Source organism: Ictalurus furcatus, chromosome 2, assembly GCF_023375685.1.
Source record: "Ictalurus furcatus strain D&B chromosome 2, Billie_1.0, whole genome shotgun sequence".
Classification (NCBI taxonomy): Eukaryota; Metazoa; Chordata; class Actinopteri; order Siluriformes; family Ictaluridae; genus Ictalurus; species Ictalurus furcatus.
The window spans coordinates 7,999,587-8,022,694 of NC_071256.1; the positions used below are offsets into that span (position 1 = coordinate 7,999,587).

General features: G+C 38.1%; 1 protein-coding gene across 3 annotated transcripts in view; it reads right to left on the reverse strand.

The window, feature by feature from the left end:
* LOC128620985 (sterile alpha motif domain-containing protein 5-like) overlaps positions 1-23,108 on the reverse strand; it is a 304,140-nt gene that overhangs the window by 93,570 nt on the left and 187,462 nt on the right. The window contains exon 2 of one of the 3 annotated variants that reach the window (XM_053646441.1): positions 1,181-3,499. The exons of 1 other annotated variant lie outside the window; for it this stretch is intronic. In XM_053646441.1, coding sequence (XP_053502416.1) covers positions 3,494-3,499 — 6 coding nt within the window. In that variant the 3' untranslated portion in view covers positions 1,181-3,493. Of the gene's footprint in view, positions 1-1,180; positions 3,500-6,275; positions 6,642-23,108 lie in introns of those variants that run through there. One more of the 3 variants, XM_053646413.1, reaches the window with a different exon arrangement.

A 23,108-nucleotide genomic window follows, 5' to 3' on the forward strand; every position in this document is an offset into this window, starting at 1 on the left:
AATAATGATTCATTTAAAAGAATTCTGAAAGAAATGCAAATAAAAATATTTCTCCATTTCAACAAGTTGTTTCAAAGTAACTGGTCTCATAAACAGTAAACACATTACTCAAATTAGCATTAACGCATTAACTAAATTCTTAAGATTAAAGTAAGATTTCTTAACTTATTGAATGTTATTAATTCATATTAACATTGACTGAATTCTAAAAAACATCCTGTTAGTCTCACATTCACTCTCCACAAACAAAAGCATTTTTACTTCATCATTGACATCAAACTGGTAATATATAACAAGCATTTTTTAAAACTATATTAACATTAACTGGATATGAAATATACTACTCTACAAATATATTTTTATTTGCACAATATACTTTTTTTTGTCAATTCATCTTCAATTTAAATCAACGGCCGATACTTCGGTGTATCTCTAATAAATAATAATAATAATAATAATAATAATGATAATATATATATATATATATATATATATATTATATATATATATATATATATATATATATATATAAATTATATATTTAATTATAATATAAATATAATAATAATATAATAATATAATATACAATATAATTATAAATATAAATTTAAATATAAGTAAATATTATATATAAGTATTTACACAGTAATTTTTATGGATGCAAAAAAAAAAGCACTGAATTAAACTACAGTCCTAAATGAATAATATATATTCTGGTGTGTGTCTGTGTGTATTGGGTTCTTTTCAGTCTTATTTAATTGCACAAACAGCTGTGTAAAGTTTTAGTCTGAAGTTTATATTTGTAATACTCAGTGTGTGAATTTTATTTTAAATAAACAAAAAAATTGTACTGAAGGTTTGCCCCCCTCCGATTAATCAATTAATAATAATAAAATAAAATTAAAATAAAATTAAAATCTGCCAACTAATCGATAAGCCCTAATAGATATTAACTGCATAATGTTTAACTTCAGTACTGTTATAAATTACATAAATTAAAACTTTCATGACTTATATGAGGTGTTTTAAGAGAAGTGACTAATTAAAATATATAGATTGTTTATAAAAATAAGAATACCTTGTATATTTATACATATTACTTAGTATATAAGAAAGCTGGTAATATCTGGTAACATATGAAGTGATATTAATTTTAGACTTTTATCATTCTGCAACATGAATTCACATGCTAAGTGTTATTTACATTTTCACTGTGTCTCTCTCACATTTTCTTCATCGTTATTCTGTTCTCTTCTCTGCAGGTGTTCACAAACACACACACACACACACACTCTACACCAGATTAATTTCCACAAAAAGAGTCATTCAAGTGTGGCATTGTGTGGAGTTTCTTATGTTCCTCTGATCCACAGTAACTCTGATCAGGATTACTTTTATGCAGGATTATGCTTACTGAAGATGAAGCTCCTGTTAATGATCCTCTGCTGTTCCCAAAGTATAATCTGTGTGTGGTACATACTGTCATAATTTGCGATTTTAGATGCAGCCAGTGGGTCTCACTGGAGTCCCAGACTTTGAAATAGCTTTGTAACCCTTCTCAGACTGATGTATTTCAATCACCTTCTTCAGTCATCTTTTCTGGACTTTCTTTTAATTTTGGCATAGTGTGTTACTGGGTAAGACCTTTTAATCAACTTCATGCTGTTGAAAAAATTCTATTCATGAATTGATTTGATTAAATAGGGTTTGCAATAATCAGGCTTGGTTATGTCTAGTCCAGCTGAACCCCATTATGAACGCAGTTTCATAGATTTGGGGAATCAGTAACTACGGAGGCAAATTCATTTTCACACAGGCCCAGTTGGTATTGGATAACTTTTTTGATTCAATAAATAACTATCATTTTAAAAACTGTATTTTGTGTTTACTCAGGTTGCCTTTGTTTTATCTTAGATTTAGTTTTAATTTGTAGAGTGCTGTAGCTAGCTGTAAAAAAGAAACACTATTACATTCCTGTACCAATATGTGCATAATCATGATTTAACAAATAATCTCCCGAGTTCTGCTATCATATAAAAATAAAAATTAAATCAGGAGCCAGGATGGGAATCACACACAGATGTCGTAACAGCATAGTGGCCTGTTAAAATCAATTACTGATACATTCTCCATCATTGTGTGTGCCACATCTCTACATTTTTCAGGATGTTTACCTCCAGTTGTCCGTGACTGGCTATATCATAAAGTCACCAAGGCTATTTGTACCTCAGGTGGTGGTCATAATTTTGGCTGTGAGTAATAGAAACCACTTTAAGCCTACCGAGTCACTAATTTAATGCTGCCTTTGGGAAGCAGAAACCCTTGAGACTAGAGAAGACACTAGCAAGCACATGAACCACGTTTAACCTTCACCGTCCTTAATAATTCTGCTCTGCTCACCACGACACAATTATTCTTTTCTTTTCCATCTATTCAATTTAGCAGGGACTGTACAAATGAGACGCCACACTGAATTTCCAATAAAGAAGCTTTTGTTCTGCTCTGAATGTCATTTGCTCATTCTGCTGATTCTATTGTGTTTGTGGAGAGGAACTACCAGCTGAGAGACACACACATCTCACGCAACTATCAGCACAGGAACCAGACTAGAGTAACTAAATCAGTGCAAAACCAGAGAGCTCTGTTAGCTGCACTAATGGCTACTGACTGCTCAGTGCAGGAACTGGGTATCAGAGACAGTGTAAAGACTCTTCTCAGCACTGAGGGATGTTTAATATAGTGTCTTGAGGGTGTGATGGAAGAGGCTACCGGGAGCTACAGAACCAATGATCTGAGCCACAAACACTCCAGGCTCAATAAACATATTGTATAGGACCACATTATAACACCTAAACACTAACTTTAGCCAGTCTACAACAAAAGTGCTACATTTGTATCACATATGGAAAAAAAAAAAAGAAACAGTTAAATACATGTAAATTAGATAACAACGTGCTCTTAGAAAAAAAGGAACGTTAAGCATTCTGTGGTAGCTTACTTGAAAACCCTTCGTTGTCCTTTGTTAAACCTTTATTAAGAAGCTTCCTCAAAGGAGCAAACTAAGGAACTGTTAAGGGTGCTAAATTTTAGTTGAGTTTATATGTGTACTGTATGCAAAAAGGCACCCCTGCCCAAATGAAAATGCAAACACAACCTTTTTCTTTACCTAGTTAAAAAAATACATTCTTCCTGCAAATACTAATTCACAGTTACTTTATAGAAGAACATGGTCTGTACTTAGAATAACCCATTTGTTAGATATCACAGCTTGCAAATGCTTTTTGTAGCCAGCTAGGAATCTTTCTGTTCTTTTTTAATGCATTTTTACAGGCTCTTCCTTGAAGAAGACTTTGTAGTGGAGACTCTGGGTGATGAAGCTCCTTTTGATACTTGGCATGAACAGTGCAAATGTTTCTCTTATAGAAACTTTGACATGCCAACACTTTCACTGTTGATCTGCTGCTTCTCAACAGTTTGAACATGTCTGCTCAGATCAGCCCTGGAGAGCCAAGGAAATACAACAATTTTAATCACTTTTAAATTTCATTACCATCAAAATTATTATGTATTAGATATGATGCTTTGTTGTAGGCCAATTTAATCTTTTTTTCTCTTTCAGTTTTGCATTTTTAACCATTTTCAGATGAAGTTGTACACTGGCCAAATGTCTGCACACCTAATTTAGGTTCTTTTTTTTGTTGTTGTTAAATTGCATTGTTTTTAACTGCATCATAACGTATGTATCTTATCTCTATGACCAAGGTTTATCTACAATCACTGTGTAGCACTCTAGCAGAATAGCTGTCAAAAGATCCCAGAGACAGATACATGCTAGATACTTAATACCTACTTCATCTTCGTTCACTCTGAAAGAATTGTCAGTAGGATCAGCTTTGCTATTTTTTAAATGTTGGTTTCTTTCAAATAAATAAATGGCTCATGCTTGGTTGGAATGAAACCTGCACCCACACCGGCCCTTTGTGGATAAGATTGGACACCCCTGCTCTAAAACCTGTATATACATTTCAGCATTGATGGTGCCTTTCCAGATGTGCAAGCTGCCCATTCCATAGGTACTAATGCACCCTCATACATGGTTACATTGGCTTAGTGGTTAGCTCGTTCGCCTCACACCTCAAGAAACCCCAGGAGGTTCCATGCTCGCCACAAACCCTGTGCAGAGTTTGCATGTTCTCCCCGTGCTGCGGGGGTTTCTTCCGGGTACTCTGGTTTGCTCCCCCAGGCCAAAGACATGCATGGCAGGCTGACTGGCATGTCCAAAATGTCTGTAGTGTATGAATGGGTGTGTGAATGTGTATGTGATTGTGCCCTGCGATGGATTGGCACCCTGTCCAGGGTGTATCCTGCCTTGTGCCCGATGCTCCCTGGGATAGGCTCCAGGTTCCCCAAAACCCAGTAGGATAAGCAGTATAGAAAATGGATGAATGTATTCGTCTGACCACAGAACAATTTTCCACTTTGCCTCAGTCCATTTTAAATGAGCTTTGGCCCAGAGAAGATGGCATTCTTTGCATGATAGAGCTTTAAACGGCATTTCGGGATTGGACAAAGTTCCGGAGGTGTTTCTGAGCCCATGCAGTGATTTCCATTACAGAATCATGCCTGTTTTTAATGCAGTGCCACGTGAGAGCCCGAAGAATGCAATATTGATTTTCACCCTTGTCCCTTGCGCACAAAGATTTCTCCAGATCTCGCACAGATTCTCAGAATCTGTTGATGATATTATGTATTGTAGATGATGAAACTGTCATAGTCTTCCCAATTTTATGTTGAGGAACATTATTCTGAAATTGTTCCACAAATTGTGGATGCAGATTTTCGCAGATTGGTGAACCTCTGCCCAGCTTTACTTCTGAAAGAAAGATACTCTTTTGTTGCCCCGTCCCAACTTTTTTGAGACTTGTTTTGGCCATCAAATTCAAAATGACCTTATTTTTTTCTTAAAATGGTACATTTACTCAATTTAGACCTTTGATATGTTTTATATGTTCTATTGTGAATAACACATGGGTTTATGAGATTTGCAAATCATTGCATTCTGTTTTTATTTACATTTTACACGGCGTCCCAACTTTTTTGGAATTGGGGTTGTATTATCCAACATACAACCGCTTCTAAAAAATACAAGAATCCCTTGTAATTTTTGTTATTATTGTTGTTGTTGGTGGTGGTGATAGTGCTGGTGTTGTTGTTGCTGCTGTTATTGATAGTGTTGTTGGTGTTGGTGATAGTGCTGGTGGTGTTGTTGCTGCTGTTATTGGTAGTGTTGTTGGTGTTGGTGGTGGTGTTGGTGGTATTATTGGTAGTGTTGTTGTTATTGTTGTTCTTGTTCTTTTCATTGGTGTTGTTGATGCTGGTGCTGCTGCTAGTGGTAGTGCTGATGTTGTTGTTGGTGTGATGTTGTTGGTGGTATTATTGGTAGTGTTGGTGTTATTGTTGTTCTTGTTCTTTTCATTGATGTTGTTGATGCTGGTGCTGCTGCTAGTGGTTGTGCTGATGTTGTCATTGGTGTGATGTTGTTGGTGGTATTATTGGTAGTGTTGTTGGTGTTATTGTTGTTCTTGTTCTTTTCATTGACGTTGTTGATGCTGGTGCTGCTGCTAGTGGTAGTGCTGGTGTTGCCGTTGGTGAGATGTTGTTCTTGTTGTTATTGGTGTTGGTGCTGGTGTTGTTGATGGTAGTGCTGGTGTTATTGTTGGTGGTCTTCTTGGTCATAGCAAATTTAGTATCCATTGATGATTAATGAAAAAATAGAGCAAATACATCTAATATTGCTCATAGTTTTATCTATGACTGATGATTAACAATAGGCTCTGTACTGTAAATGACTGATGCAAAAGTGGGGCAGCTCCAGAGAACAGAAGCTCGTTCCGCCCCTTAATTAGATCACAAGTACGTGCATCCTGCCTCACGAATAACCTGACTAAAATAGCACTTATTTCAGCTGCTCCTGACTATGTGTGTAATCAGGTTATGTTCTCACAGAGTAGGACATTGAAATACTGAATTATCAAAAATAAGGCAAACTAGTCATCTGCCACAGAGGTACGGTAACATTTTCCTTAACATGGTCCTTATGTCTATGGTTTATGTCTTTTTTTTTTTAATTACATGATGGAGATTACTATCAACTAGTATCGAGGTTGTTATGGTTATCAGAGATACCCTAATGGCCACTTGAAAGGAAAAACTGTTAATTTAAAATTCCATAACAGTGTGTAGAGTTCAGGAATAAAAAGTTAAGGAATAAAAAATTAATGATAATGGTAAATAAATTAATATGTTGGTACATATTTGCCTTCTTGTTCTTCAAATAAAATCTGTCCTGTGATCATAACAGCATCCTTGGAAATTCTTTTACCCTGGACCCACAGTGGTAACCAATGCCAAATGATATCCTTTAAAAGCCAGAGAAAGAACAGCCTTGTACGGGGAATTAAAGCACATACTGATTGCACAATGATATGCACAACTTCATAGAATGCACCTCCTATGCCACAAGTCCCAAAGAACTCTGAAACACATATATACACTCACACTGGCTCTGTCCAGATTATAATTCCTACAGTTGTGCACTTGAACTCAGCAGCCAATTTCAGTCTCTTTTTCGTCATAGAAATCTGTTAGAAAAGATATAAGCCAAATTAAAGGATAAGAATGATACAATGAGAGTCGATCCCCCAGTCTCTCAGTAGAGCACAGAAAACTAATAGGCTGAACAGAAATTAAGAAATCTGAATTTCCAAGTAAAGCATATAGGGCGGACAGATGCTGGGCTCAGAAGACTGAAACTGAAAAACCCATATTAGCAGGCTGCTTCCAGACTTACTCACCCACTGTTAGCAAAAGCCTTCAGTGTGCCCATCAGACTTACCTACAGGGGAGAAGAAAGAGGAAAAAACCAAATCAGAAAAGTTTTTGGTTACATACACTCAAAGGCCAAATACAATAGGTTCACATGTACACCTGCTCATTCATGCAATTATACAATCCGCCAATCAAGTAGCAGCACAATGCATAAAATCACACAGATAGGTCAAGCTTTACATGAAACACCTATGGGGAAAAATGTGATCTCACTGACTTGGCATGGTTGTATTTCAGAAAGTGCTGATCTCCTGGGATTGTCACACACAATACAAAGTCCCTATGGTGGTGCGATAAACAAAAAAAGTCCATATTTGTGATTATAAACCCTCATTGATGACAGTAGTTAAAGGATAATGGCCAGTCTAGTTCTGACAGGAAAACTAGAGTAACTCAAACAGCCACTCTTTACAACTGTGGTGAACAGAAAAGCATCTCAGAGTGCACAACAGATCAAAATGATATTCAGCATCAGGGACTGTAAACAGCATAGCAGTTTATTTATTTTTTTAAATCTGTATCAGTAGCTTGAAAGAATAAAGAAATAAAGGAACAGCCCCATAAACTCTGGTGTGTTTTAGCATGAAGCTCTGAGTTCGCCAGCCACCAGACTGAGAGCTTTATGCCCTACAATCTACTAGAATGACTTCACCAGACTGCTTTGCTAGGCTGAAGATCAGGAGATCAACCACTTACTTGGCTGCCAGTGCAGCACATGCATTATGCTGTGTGATAATGTCTGTTGTGCTAATATGGAGTTTGAAAATGTCTCAAAAGCACTGAGTGGCTGCTGAGTCTGGAGAGAGCTGGAGCACACTGCTTCCCCTGAGTTAAGTATCTTTAAATCTCTGATCAATAATGAATAGTTTATGGTTCCTTAAATTTCAGATTTTGGGGCTGAACTCCTTTTGGGATTTGTGCATGGTAGGTAAACCTTTAAATATTTCTATATACACTTCAATATCGGATCTTACCACATTCTTAAAAGAAAGTGAAAAGACAGAGATCTAGGATTTTATTGGTGTTCCTCATTGACAATGAATGCAGTCCTTTTTGCAATTCTGTTAACACATTTCATTCTAGCAAGGGTTTTCAAGGCTTGCAAGGTGAAAGATTAATCTGAACACTGTTTTCACTAATGGTGATTTGATTAAAACAGCTCATCATCAGAGTTGGGTGTAACGCGTTACTGTATTCTAATGACGTTTTCTGATAATGCAGTAATGTAACGCATTACATTTTAAATTTATGTAATTTGATTACAGTTTCTGACGTCAGTAAATTTATGTTACTTGTGTTACAAATTTATTGTTAAGAAAACAATATTAAGTAAAATAAAATTTTAAAATAAATCACGTTTTGGCACGAAGATTTTTTCTTTAGCCCCGAATAACTCTCCACTTGGAGCAGTTTGTCACTACAGAACTGAACATCAGTAAAACAAGATGGCCTGTAATTTTATATCTTCAGTGAACTGCGGTGAGACCAATCAGACAGGGTTTACAGGAAAATATTTGGAACCACTCGTGTCTTATTGGCTGACAGTCTCTCAATTCTGCCAAACTCTAGTTCACAGTCGGTATGAGGAAAAATGGATATACACCGATTTTTAAAAATATTATTTATTTATTTATTAACCAGTAAACGGGAAACTGAAACACTAACATCCTCTGATGCTGAGCTGGAAAACAAGGTGTGTAAATGTCTATGTGACTTCAAGTTTAAGTAAACATGATATGAGCAGAGCATAAGGGAAGATAATATACTTTGCAACTCATACAATGATAGCTTAGCTGTTCCTCCCCATGGCTAATGACACCAAACGAGCCTAGTTAGGAAAGTTTTATATTTTATTGGTCTGGTAGTCCTACAAACAGTGACAACACCCGAGGCAAGTTTTATAATAAATCCAACTTTTTCTGATCATGTCATACATGAAGTGCACTAAAATTACTAAAAGAATTATGAGTTTCAATTTGTAGTGTATTTTTGTAGGTTTTGAAAGTAACGTGAAAGCAAAGTAATTAGTAATCTGATTACTTTTTACATGCAGTAATCAGTAATGTAATCAGATTACAATTTTAAAGTAGTAATTAGTCATCTGTAGTGGATTACTTTTTTTGAGTAACTTACCCAACACTGCTCATCATCACTGAAATATCTTTGTACATGCCACTGAATATATGTGAGAAGTTTTACACCATAATATACAATCTAAAAAATATATAAAGTTTATCTGCTTTGACCTTGGGATAAATCCATGGCATAATATCATAAAATTGTAAAATTGTTAACCATGTTCTCAACAGAACATAACAACATAAAACCTCCAAACTACAAATTCTATTTAATATGCTACTATGCCTTTAAGTCTGCACTGTTCAGCTCAATGAATCGCAATACATCTGGCAGAATAGTGTAGCCTGTCTTGAGAATGTCGAGATCGAACCCCTCTCTCACAGTGGAAATGGTGAAGCGCTTTGCTATTCATTGCAGCAGCGGAGATATCTATATAAGTGTTTCACAGTATACCTGACAGCAGCAGCTCCACCATTTCAATTTCAGAGCACAGATAAGAGCGACGCAGACAGGTCCCCACTTAGAGCTACAGTCAAAGAGAGGATATGAGTAAGAATGAAAAAGGGATGGAACAATTACTAAAGCAAATAGAGAGAATAAATCAGGCAGCTGTGCTCAGAATCTAATATAAACCTCGCTTATTTTGATCCCAGACATTCACAGTCAAGTTTCAATTCAGCAAGGATACTTTCAAGACAAATCCTGAATAGAAAGAGTTTTATTGTATAGTATAATTTTAGATTATAGAAAATAGTCTTTGTCAATCTGCCACACATAGGCATTCAAGTCATTGCCTGAGTACTGATATGTTTTTCTCAAAGCGATCATCCTACAGACTTCTCTTGCATTTCTGGAAATGATCTTAATATGATCTCTGCAGTTAGTACATGCACTTGTACATACTCCCTGAGTAAACAAGCCTTAACATGACTGCTTTTAAAAAAATATATTTTATGCATCACAATTTCATCCCCCATGGAAGTATTATATAAGTATACTGCATTTGTTGTTAAAAAGAATAAACCAACATAAAGACCAAAGAGCTGTCTTTCGGACAAAAGCGAGACATTTTGAAGATGAGAAAAGAGGGAAAATCCATCAGGGGCATTGCACAAGCATTGTGCATAGCCAATACAACAATTTGGAATGTCCTGAAAAAGAAAGAAACCACTGGTGTACTAACAACCAAACACAGAACAGGTCGGCCAAGCAAAACAACAGCAGTTGATGACAGAAACATTGTGAGAATTGTGAAGAAAACCCCAAAAACAACAATTTCTGATATCACCAACAACCTTCACAGGGCAGGGGTGAAGGTATCACAATTCACTATTCGAAGAAGACTTCAAGAGTAGAAATATAGAGGCCATACCACAAGATGCAAACCACTTTCAAATCTGCAAGCCAGATTGGAATTTGAAAAGAAATACAGAGATGAGCCACAAAAGTTCTGGAACCAATATTAACCTCTACCGAAGTGATGGAAAGGCCAAAGTATGGAGAAAGAATGGATCTGCTCATGATCCAAAACATACAAGCTCATCTGTGGAACATAGTGGAGTTAGCGTCATGTCTTGTTCTTGCATGACTGCTTCTGGAACAGGCTCACTAATCTTTATTTAGATAAAGATAACTCATGCAGCAGAATGAATTCAGAAGTTTACTGAAACAATATGTCTGCCAATTTAAGAGAAATGCATCCAAATGAATCGGGAGGAACTTTATCATGCAGAAGAATCCAACAATTTTTTTAGGCCTTATGGAACAGAAAAACACTAATTGCTTAATTTAATCTGGTCAATCAACTCTGTCTCAGAAATCCTATTAAAGATCATGGGGGCAGTAACAAAGTCTAAGATCAGATCAGATCAGTCTAAGAACATATTTAAACCTGACTACACTAATGTGTTTCCCACTAATGCTGATGGTTGAGAAAGATGAACAAGTAAAACCAGTGAGCCAGCTATTCAGCTCTGGACTTCACAAAGTCGTACACTGAAAATACAAATACACTTGAGACCAAAGGTTTATGTACATCTAGGCTACATATATTCAATTAAAAAAAAACAGAATTAACTGGAATTAATAGTCTCATCATCATCAGTCACAATGTCATCCATTCACTTCCATGTTAATTTGCCTTAGCTGCCAAACATGTTTCAAATCCTTGCAACAACAGCGACCAGTTTCAAATCATCCATGGGCAAAACCATCAAACAGAAGTGGATTGCACAAAGTTTGTTCACATTCCAGTGCTAGCCACATCAACAGGCATCAAGTATCCTTAGTGGCACATGTTTCCACTACAGAAGTGAAGGGTTTATAGGAGACATGACAGCAACTTAAAGGGGAATGACAACGTCATGCAGTGTGAGAATATGTAATATGAGATTGTCACAAACTGTGAAGCATGGACTTGGCCCCCTTTGTGGGGGTTTTGCTGGAAAAGGGACTTCAGAAAATGTATTGTATCCCGAGGAAGAAGGATTATCCGGAAACACCAAGACATTAGCCAGAAAGTTAAAATTTGGTTGCACCTGGGTGTTCCAGCAGGACGATGATGCATGTGTCCATAAATACAAAAACATAGGTCCTTATTCTTCTTGGATTCTTTAACTTCTGAGAAAATAGATGGCTGTGGCTTTGTGCCAGAGCTCTTCATTAGTCTCTACATTAGCATTTATAAAAGGGCTATTCAATGAGCATCACTGAAACACCATTAAACGCCTTAGCATTGCACACAAATCAACATAATTAAACAAAATGCTTTTTTGTCAGATTTTATGATGCACTATTTGCAGATAATAGGGACTATTGCCTTGGAAACGTGAAGGTTGCCACATTTACAAGCTTACAGCACCTTTGCACGCACACACACACACACACTCACACACACACACACACACACCTCAAACTCATATCATAAAAGATCTGGAGGCAAAGTGCTATAACCCTAATGTCTCTAAATATGCCTGATATGATTGAATACACAGAAACCAAAAGATTCAAGTCAAGCAAACATACACACTGTTGTTAACAGGAAAATTTAAAATTTCATTTGTTAGCTCATCCTGGAAGTCAAATCAACATGAAGGTCAAAAAGCAGGTGCACAGTTTGACCTGGTGACTCCAGCAGTCTAAAGGTGATGCACCACTTTACCCACTGAGCACAGCGGTGGAAAGGAAGTCCATTCACCCCCTGAGTATGTGTTACTGAAAAAGAGCAAAGACAAACACCTGAGCCCCATCTTCATATTCATCCAAATATTGAAAAATTATTCTACAGTATACAGTGGGTCTGGATAGTATTCAGACCTCTCCAGTTTTTGCACACTTTGTTGTTATAGATTTAATTTAAAATTAATTACATTTACAATCTACACACAATTACAACCCAAAGCAAGAACAATTAAAATATTTTTTGTAACTGTATTTAAAAAAGCTGAAATCTCATTTTGTATGAAAGTATTCAGACCCTTTATTCAGTACTTTATAGAACCACATTTGGCAAAAATTACAACATGGAGTCGTAAATCTCTACCAGCTTTGCACACTTCTTTCCTTATTCCTGGCCAATCCTCTCAAGCTTAATCAGATCGGATGGGGAGTGTCTGTGAGCTGATATCTACAAGTCACTCCACAGTTCTTCTATGGTGTTCAAGACTAATGCAGTCCTTTTGGTCCTTTGTCCTACATCCAGCAACTTGAGCTGATGTCCCGCATTTTGATTGGAAATAAAGAGTTTGAACAGACTAAGGGTGGAAGCGGGGCATGCTCAAGCGCCTGTTTGTGAATGGAGGTCGGAGCCGGAGAATGGTAAGGATTGCACACCTGCGGGGAATTATAGGCTACTCATGAATGTTCTGTGTTGCACTGAGCCAAGATGAGAATTAAAAAAAAAAAAAATTGTTAAAAACAAGAAAGCCCTCAAGTTGATTTCTATTTTATATACGTATAAATTAATTTAAAAGCCCCTTTTGATTTATTTACTTATTTAGTTGCTTGTTTGCTTGATTGTAATCATTTATTTAATCATTGGTTTGCTTTTTTCTTGTTTTAATGTAATCCTTCTATTTTGTTATTGGCAATGCTTAACCTAAGGCTGTACAAGATTTGTTATTCTCCTTTAGGTTTTTCGGGTAGAGAGCAGAATTCATGTTTCCCTCAATTATTGCAAGTTGCCCAGACCCTGAAGCATGAAAGCGTCCCCACACCATCACACCTCCTCCACCATTCTTGACCGTAGGTACAACTCCAATTCCTAAAATGTCGGGACACTGTGTAAAATGTAAATAAATGTAAATAAAAACAAAATGCAATGATTTGCAAATCTCATAAACCCATATGTTATTCACAATATAACATAGAAAACATATCAAATGTTTAAATTGAGTAAATGTACTATTTTAAGAAAAAAAAAGTTAATTTTTAATTTAATGGCCACAACACATCTCAAAAAAGTTGGGACGGGGCAACAAAATGCTGGAAAAGTCAGTGTTACTAAAAAGAAACAGCTGGAGGTTAATTTGGAGGTTAATTGGCAACAGATCAGTAACATGATTGGGTATAAAAAGAGTATCTTAGAGAGGCAGAGTCTTTCAGAAGTAAAGATGGGCAGAGGTTCACCAATCTGTGAAAAACTGCATCTACAATTTGTGGAACAATTTCAGAATAATGTTCCTCAACGTATAATTGCGAAGACTATGAATATCTCATCATCTATAGTACAAAATATCATCAAAAGACTCAGAGAATCTGGAGAAATCCCTGTGCGCAAGGGACTAGGGTGAAAATCAATATTGCATGCCCGTAATCTTCGGCCCCTCAGGCAACACTGCATTAAAAACAGGCATGATTCTGTAATGGAAATCACTGCATGGGAAACGTCTCCCTGAGAAGGGCATATACCCTTGCGCGTGATCGTTATCTGAGGATTGTGCAACATCATACCTATTTATAGGCCTGCTGTGATCAGGTGACATGGCAATTAAGCGTGTCATGTGATATAAAAACTGCACCTGTGAACCGCACCATCAGCTTCTATTATTTGAAGCGAAGACGCAATTGACAGGCATGCCCCAGTATGACAAAGCTACGCAACGTCTCATTCCCTTCTCAGGGAAGAGGGTTACATGCGTAACCCTGACGTTCCCTTTCAAAGGGAACTCAACGTTGCATGAGCTTCACGCTGTGGGAACGAGAATACCCACTCCATCATACTGAGGGCGTGGCCTGTTCAAAAGATCTGAGCCCGAGGGTCACTGCAAGACATTCGAGCCTGGGGTGTAATGTATATCCAGGCTGTAATATCGAATGAATTTGTGCAGCGTAGACCACCCTGCTGCAGCACACACATCCTGTAAGGGTATCCCTTTGAACAAAGCCTTCTAGGAGGTAAACCCCATAGTGGAATGAGCCCTTATGCCCAGAGGCGTAGCGAGACCGCGCACCTCATAAGCAATTGAGATTGCTTCCACTATCCTATTAGAGATAAGCTACTTTCATCACCTCTACTGTCGCCGCCAAAGCAGACCAGCAACTGCTCCGAATTAAGCCACTGGCCAGAGCGGTGGATGTAATTACAGAGAGCCTTTACTGGACACAGTCGGTGCAACTTCTCTTGTTGTGGTGTGAGGAACAGAGGAGGGCAGAAAGCCTGCAACACTACCGGCTAGGTAGCAGACATAGGCACTTTAGGAATATAATCCGGCCTAGGATATAGGAAGGCCTTGGCTATTCCAGGGGCAAAGATAAGGCAGGAAGGGGCAACAGAGAGAGCTTGTTGATCTCCTACTCACTTGAGAGATGTCAGGGCCAGCAGAAGAGCTACCTTGATTTAGGGTTAGATTTAGAAGCTTCTCTGAGGCTGACTTTAAGGGCTCAAATGGGGCATCTGACAGACCTTCCAGGACCACAGAAAGGTCCCAGGAAGGTATGCGTGGTCTACAGATGGGGCTAAGCCACCTGACACCACGCATAAAGTGTTAGAGGATGTTGCCCCACAGAGGCTCCATTAATAGGGGTGTGGCTGGCTGAAATGGCGGCCATGTAGACCCTGATTGTAGAAGTAGCTATTGCACAGTTCAATGGGTCTAGCTGACATTCCTCACACCATGAAACAAAAAGTCGTCACTTGAGCACATACAATTTCCTTGTGGATGGTGCTCTAACGTTCAACATGGTCCCTACAACCTCAGTTGTGAGACCAGAATCTATGAGCTGGTGCCCCTCAGGGGCCAGACCCACAGTTTCCATAGTTCCGGACAAGGGTGATAAATCAGTACTCCTGCTTGAGATAGTAGATCCCTCCTTGGAGGCGGCCTGCATCTCTAGGCAATTTATATGCCATTCCACATGAGGGCCGCTCCAGAGACCGTGCGCTGGACAGCCGTCAAAGATTTCGCCCCAGCCTGTGAGGGAGGCACCTGACATTACTGTCTTACGACAAGGAGACGCCCCTAGAATGTGACCTGAGGCTAGAAACCAGGGACACTTCCAAATTTTCAAAGCATGTAGGCATCACCGCATGACACTGATTACTCTTAGAGGTTTCATCCTCAGATGAAAACCCGACTTTTTATCCACCACTGAAATGGTCTCGTGTGCAATAGGCCCAACGGTATGACGTTGGCAGCTGCTGCTGCCATAAGCCCCAACAGTCTCTTGTAGAAACTGTTGGGGATGCCCAGATCCAGCTTTATCTTGCTCAATAAGAATAAGACTGACCCTATGCATGTTGGGGATAGAAATGCCCTTATCATAGTAGAATCCCATATAATATGAGTCTTTTAGATCATCACAAACTACTACTCAAACTAAATCTGTGGGACCATAAGTTTGAGCGTCAGCATCTTGAATCTGTATGTCCGAAGAGTACAGTTCAGATGATGCAAGTGTAAAATTGGCTGCATACTCCCCATCTTTTTTGTGGACCAGGAAATAATGGCTGTAAAAACCTCCCTCCCTCAGGGAATGGGGTACATGTTCTATTGTCCCTTTATCCAAGATGGATCTTACTTCCTGCACTAACGTTGGGCTCTGCTCTGTGCTGACTACTGTGATGAGCACACCTCTGATCCGGGGGGTCGAGCTCTGAACTGGACCGAGTAACCCTTTTCTATGGTAGACAGCACCCGTGTAGAGACATTTGGCAGTAGTTTCCATGCTGCCAGATGGTCTTTTAGTGACGTTAACTCTTCCACATCCTGTTGGAGAGAAAGCATCAGATTTTTGTTGCCCTGTGACAGCTCACTGACCAGAGAAGACTGAAAACTTGGCAGCCTTGGCTAGGGGCGGCCCTACAGAAGTACTGGGGGCTAACTGTCCTAACAACCTCACATCCCTCCGCAGCCCCTCAGGACCGCTCCTTCTTTGTCTGCTTGGCCTTTATGACCATTCTCAGATCAGGCCTATTAGCAAGCTGCGACTGTGGCCACGTGGGCCTCCTGGCTCTCTGTGGGGGGAGGCGGGCCGCCACACTCGCCTTCTATACCTCCCTCACACTAGCACTGGTGAACTCAACACGACAGGGAAGGAACTGGCTGAACACCACCGTATGTCAAGCTCAGTCAGCAGGTCTGTTTGGTAGGCCTGCAACACTGCCATTGTATGTAGTGATCCACAAGGGAGACCCACTGCTGCATAGGCCTTGCCCACCAACGCCGAGGTGGTCTTACATGGTTTGGATGGTAAAGCCGTCCCCCCTCAATTTCCTGCCATTGATGGAGATAGGTAGCTCACAAGCACCTCCTCCACATTTGGCATAGCTAAATAGCCGTGTCATTCATTCCCCATGATGGCCGAATAATCAGATGTCTCGGGGTTATAAATATGGCTTACATATGGTTTTCCCCAGAAGTGTGTTATTTTATCATGCACTTCTGGAAAAAAGGGGAGTCTTCTGCAGCGTGAGGGAGATTTATTTTCACTGGGGAGAAAGCACTCACCCAGCCTGCTATGAGCCACTTCCTCTAGATTTAGTTTTTCAACTGCCTTAGTAATCACTTAGTAATCACGATCTCCATTTTTGGTGCAATGGCACCCCCTTCTGGCACCTCTGAGTCACAGAGGCTTTTTATTTTCCATACGGCCCAGATCCGCGAGGCTCTGAAACTCAACTCCCTTCTCCCTTCAACTCCCTCCAACCAAGCAGAGACCTCTCGATGTCTGCCCTGGTGTGCTCCATGCCTAGACACTTCACATAGAAAGTGTGTCCATTCTCTGCCCGTGATGAAATGGGAGGAAGGCGTAACACACTTCCTGAATTCTCTCTCACTTATAATTTTCTCTCTCTCTTTTTTTTAAAGGGACAGAAAAGTAAAGTGATTTTTTTTAATGGTAGAGAGAAAATGAAGAGTGTTTTTGCAAGCATTTCACAAACAACCGACATCCAGTCTCGCTGAAGATAATAAGGCTGATGGTGTAGTTCACAGGTGCTCTTTTTATATCACGCAACTCGCTTAACTGCCACGTCACCTGATCACGGCAGGCCTATAAATAGGCATGATGTTACACAAGCTTCAGATACTGGTCACACGTGAGGGCACTTCCCACAGCGTGTAGCTCACACAACGTTGAGTTCCTTTTGAAAGGGAACAGAAGAAATCAGGATGAGGGCAAATACTTTTTTCATAGCACTGTATATGCAAGCAGCACAGCAACACAAATCAGCCATGCAGATAATCAATGCAGGAAGCAGAATGAGCAGCACACATCAGGGGAAATAAGGCTGGCATTTAGACACACACAAACAAACCACCTCACCTCCTCACCTCTCTACACAAAAGCACCTTTTCAATTTCCTACAAAACCATCAGCATGGAGAAACACAGTTAAAATCACTAGTGGATAAAATGCAGGCCATGAACTGTGGACACTTATTTTCAAGTACACACAGACATACCAGGGATATCTAGAATACTAACAGCATTTCATTCAGCCAATCAGCTACTTCACATGATTTTAATAAGGATATCATTTGTTCTATATTACTTTTCTCTTTTTCTGCCATCATTCTCTTTTTTGTCTGCTAAGGAGATCTTCTTCTATCTAATAATAACCACTGTGTTTCAGTGAAAATTCCAGACTCCTCTCTTGTCCCAGTGTGGGCGTCTGTTTGTCTGGCTCTTTTCCTACTTCGCACTCAGCGAGTGTGTGTCCACGTAGCAACATGCTGTATATCAGTGAAGGGTCACCCCCCCCCACACACACACACACAAAAAAAAAACAACAAAAGCAGTGGGTTTGTCTATGTATGTGTGTGGGTGGAAGGGGGAAAATAATGGGCACCAGGAGAAAAGCAAAAATGGTATTTCCTTTTTTTTTTTTTAAGTGTTCAGGTCAAAATATGAGCCTTTCTACCCCCCCCCCCTAAAAACTCCTTAACATGATGGACAGTGAATGTTGGTAGCAGTTTCATTTACCAATCAGAAGCTGAAAAATTGCCTCTTTGCTTCAGCTCTGGGTAAACGGAAACTGACCTCAGAAGTTAAAAAAAATTCAAATTGTGAATGAAAATAAAGTGAAAGCATTTGATTCTTCATCTCAAAAACATCATAAACATTCAATTTGATAGGGCAAAGGCTAAATAACATGGCAATACCACTTCTATACACAGCTGTTCAAGTACACTATAGAGTTAAAATATGTCAGTTTGGGTTTGGCCTTGCTAACAGAGTCTTGGCCGATGTCCCCATGGTCACTCAGTGGAAGCTGTCATTACTTGCTGTCATGAAGTTAACCAGAGAGGACCTTAATCACCTGAAGTACATCAAATTTACAACATATTTGCATTTAACCAAGAATGACCTTGGTTCTGTTCAAAAGGAAACCACATTATTACGTGCTAAAACCAGTGGGACTTATAACCAGAGCTACATGTCTTACTTCCCTAACACACTTCATTCAGGGTAGTCTGGTGGTAAATGCAAATGGCCTGCCTTCAAACACTAATGCTCAAATTAAGCTATGCAGATTAAAACCAGGTGAGAACTTCAGAGAGGTTTGGATAGAGGATGTGGTGGCTAAATGTCATATCATATCTTACAGCCAAATTAGCTATTTTTATTATTCACTTTACTGTTTAATATTTTGAGCATATTTCTAATATTTAAATATATCTATGCTCTTACACTCGACTCTAGCTTTCTTTGCCTAACCATAGTAAGCATCTTTGCTAACAGTTTGCTAGGGTATAATGGACAGGTCAGTATATAAATTCCAACATGCTGCTTTTTTTTTTTGTATTTTTTTACACACCAGTTTATACAAACCTATCTGAACCTATTTGTTGTTACTTTACTCAAACTAAACCCGGTGTATATGCTCCAATTTCTACAACAATGACCTTGATGAGCAGCATTTTTTAAAATCACTTTATTATTATCATTACATGTGTAGCATGTTAGATTTCACACTTCACTGTAGGCCTATTTGTTTTTTTGTTTTTTTATTTCCCTCTTTCTGTGGAAACCAGAGACTTCTTCCATAAATGTTAAATAAATGTCTCCTAACAAACAACTGCACATGTTTCTCACTGTTAACCAACAACACCTTTCTTTTAATTAATTTATTACTAGTCTTAGATTACATGGAGCACATGTGTGAGCTGTTACTATAGAAACAATAGTGTATTGGAACAAGCACATTAATATTAACCTATCATTCAAGTTAAAGCTGGAACTACTGTCTGAGCTGTGCTGTTAATCAAAAATAGTGCACACCTACTGACCAATCAGATGTGATAATTCAACCACACCACTATTATAGTGCAATCCTTAAATTGTTTGTTTTACTGTTTGGTCTAGAATATGTTAGACTTTTTTTTTTTCCGCTGAAGACAGGAAGTAGACAGATGGCAGGCAGATTTTTTTTTACACTATTCCCCCCACAGAGAACAATCAAAGCAACAAATGTCCAATACAAAGCATTTAACATGACAGGGAGAGAGAGAGTATTTGGGTATACATCTGTGTGTATGTGTATTTCATCTTGCCCTAGCAAAGGAACTGCCAGCTGCAGCATTAATGTGTGTGTGTGAGACAGCACATCTAAAGCTCTTTGACTTATCCAGGCTACACTGAGCTGTGGTTCACTTAGTCATTACATAGTGGGCTGACATAGACATAAATATAGACACACAAGTCTTAAAAGTAGACAAAGAACCCAGTTAAAAATGAGACTAAAATATAATACTTGGTTGTTTATTTATTGAGGAAAATGATCCAATATTACATATTTGTGAGTGGCAAAAGTATGGGAACCTCTAGTATTAGCAGTTAATTTGAAGGTAAAATTAGAGTCGGGTGTTTTCAATCAATGGGATGACAATCAGGTGTGAGTAAGCTTCTTGTTTTATTTAAAGAACAGGGATCTATTAAAGTCTGATCTTTTTTGTGGACTTGTATCATGGCATAAACAAATGAGATTTCTGAGAACGTCAGAAAAAGAGTGGAAAAGGTTACAAAACCATCTCTAAAGAGTTTGGACTCTCCAGCACAAGAACCTTATCCCATCTGTGAAACATGGTGGTGGTGGTATCATGGTTTGGGGCTGTTTTGCTGCATCTGGGCCAGGATGAGTTGCCATCATTGATGGAACAATGAATTCTGAAGTATACCAGCGAATTCTACAGGAAAATGTCAGGACATCTGTCCATGAACTGAATCTCAAGAGAAAGTGGGTCATGCAGCAAGACAACGACCCTAAGCACACAAGTCATTCTACCAAAGAATGGTTAAAGAAGAATACATTTTATGTTTTGGAATGGCCAAGTTAAAGTCCTGACCTTAATCCAATAGAAATGTTGTGGAAGAACCTGAAGCAAACAGTTCATGTGAGGAAACCCACCAACATCCCAGAGTTGAAGCTGTTCTGTAATGAGGAAAGGACTAAAATTCCTCCAAGCCGATGTGCAGGACTGATCAACAGTTACCGGAAATGTTTAGCTGCAGAAGGGTGTCACACCAAATACTGAAGCCATAATGTTCACATACTTTTACCACTCAGAATTATGTAATATTGGGTCATTTTCCTCAATAAATAAATGACCTAGTAAAATATTTTTCTCTCATTTGTTTAATTGGGTTCTCTTTATCTACTTATAGGACTTGTGGGAAAATCTGCTCATGTTTAAGGTCATATTTATGCAGAAATGAAGAAGGGTTCACAAACTTTCAAGCACCACTGTATATCATAAGTATACATTAGTATCTGGTAGTAAACAAACAGACAAACAATAAGAAGAAGAAGAACTACTACTACTACTACTATTACTACTACTACTACTACTACTACTACTAATAATAATAATAATAATAAATTTCAGTATTAAATCTCAGCAGACATTTTATTAGTTGAACAAATCCAAAACATTCAAGTTTCTCTTTGTTTGCTATTATGCATATAGTTATTATGTGCAAAGAGTTACAGTAACATATCACTGAAGGGAAGGTGTAATAGCAGTCTCTCTATCACAATGTTAAGCCAAATTTGTTTTCATTGCTTGTCTTTGTTTTGATATTGCTTGATATGTTTTGTTTTCATATCCAGTAAACTACACTTTTGCAGGCTGATGCCAAAATATTCTTTTTACTTTTTCATTATGAAAGTGTACTACAATGAAGAGTAAGGTCACGATTTTGATGCTAATATTTTTAAGTAACAATATAGTCAGGATAAATGTCAGCCTAGTTTCCATCATAAATAAAGCACAATATCTAAGGCTCAAAAATCTCTATCTCTACCTGTAAATGCCCAAGGTCAACCAACTAATCATTTTCATACAGTTTTGAAAGCATGATGTTTTAGTAGTCGAAACTGAATTTAGTTTACCTTATGTTCAAGTGATTTTCTTTTACTACACTGTCTCTCCTCATTTATTAAATTTTATACTACACTGTCTCTCCTCCTTTATACAAGCATTCAAAGGTCCAATTTACAATTTCTCTTACCACAGCCTTTCATCACCCTCATTACCATCCTCTAATTATAATTACAGATTCTGTATAGCTGCTTCTTCAGGCATATCAAAATGTGATTTTCTTCAGTGGCACATAAGAAGGTCATGACAAGGGCATGCACTCTGTGCACTTTCTGTCTGCACTTTTAAATGTGAAATGTGAACGTGTATATGTGAAAGGGGGACTGGAAGAGGGAAAAAAGAAATACATATCACAATCAACAAGATTCAGAATTCAGAACTAACTGAGGTCTAATTGGCATATACAGTGAAAATAAAAAATCTACACACCACTTTACTGTGATAAAAACAACAACAACAACAACAACAAAAAGATAACTCATGTCAGATCTTTTTCCACCTTTACTGTGATATAGCAACCAACAAAATTCAAGTGAAAAGCAGGTAACATAACATAGTGTCAGGGAATAGTTAATTAAAAGTAGCGACACTACTAACTTAACTACATTTTTCAGTAGTATGACAGTAGCTCTGCTACTTTATAGTGTCACTTTTCCAATAACGAGTTACTTGTTCAATGTAGTAACCAATCGTTATGTTTTTTTTTTTGTCCAATTATAGCGATCCTCTTCATTGCATGTCTGCGGTGCCTGCTTGCTTCACAGGAATTAAGAGCATCATTGTAGCTCACATAGACAGGAAGAGACTGTCTGATGGACACATAAAGCGACCAAACCACAGGTTTCAATTCGTGCCGAGTTATTAATTTTATGTTCTGAATACAACAATCTGATTGTATTTTTCAACATCTTGTTAAGGGAGCAGCAAGAGAAAAAGTTCCTATCTTAACTTATTTGTTATTATTTCCATGATTAATTAATTAATCAGCTGTAAAATAATAATAATAATAATAATAATAATAATAATAATAATAATAATATTAATATTACTTGCATCTTTGGGTGGTCTATAAATAAAATGACAAACAATTAATAATTGTTCTGAATTATCTTTAAATTGTCTTTATTTTCTTTATGCAAAATTATACACTGATTCAAAATCATGACATACTAAGCTGCCCATTTAAGTATCTTCAATATAGTTAGCCACTTTTTGTTAGTAACTTCTTTAAAAGGGTAACTTGATTGTAGCTTAACTACTTCACACTATGAGAAGCTTGTAGTTTGAAAAGCTACAGTTTCAAAGTAGCTTCCCCAGCACT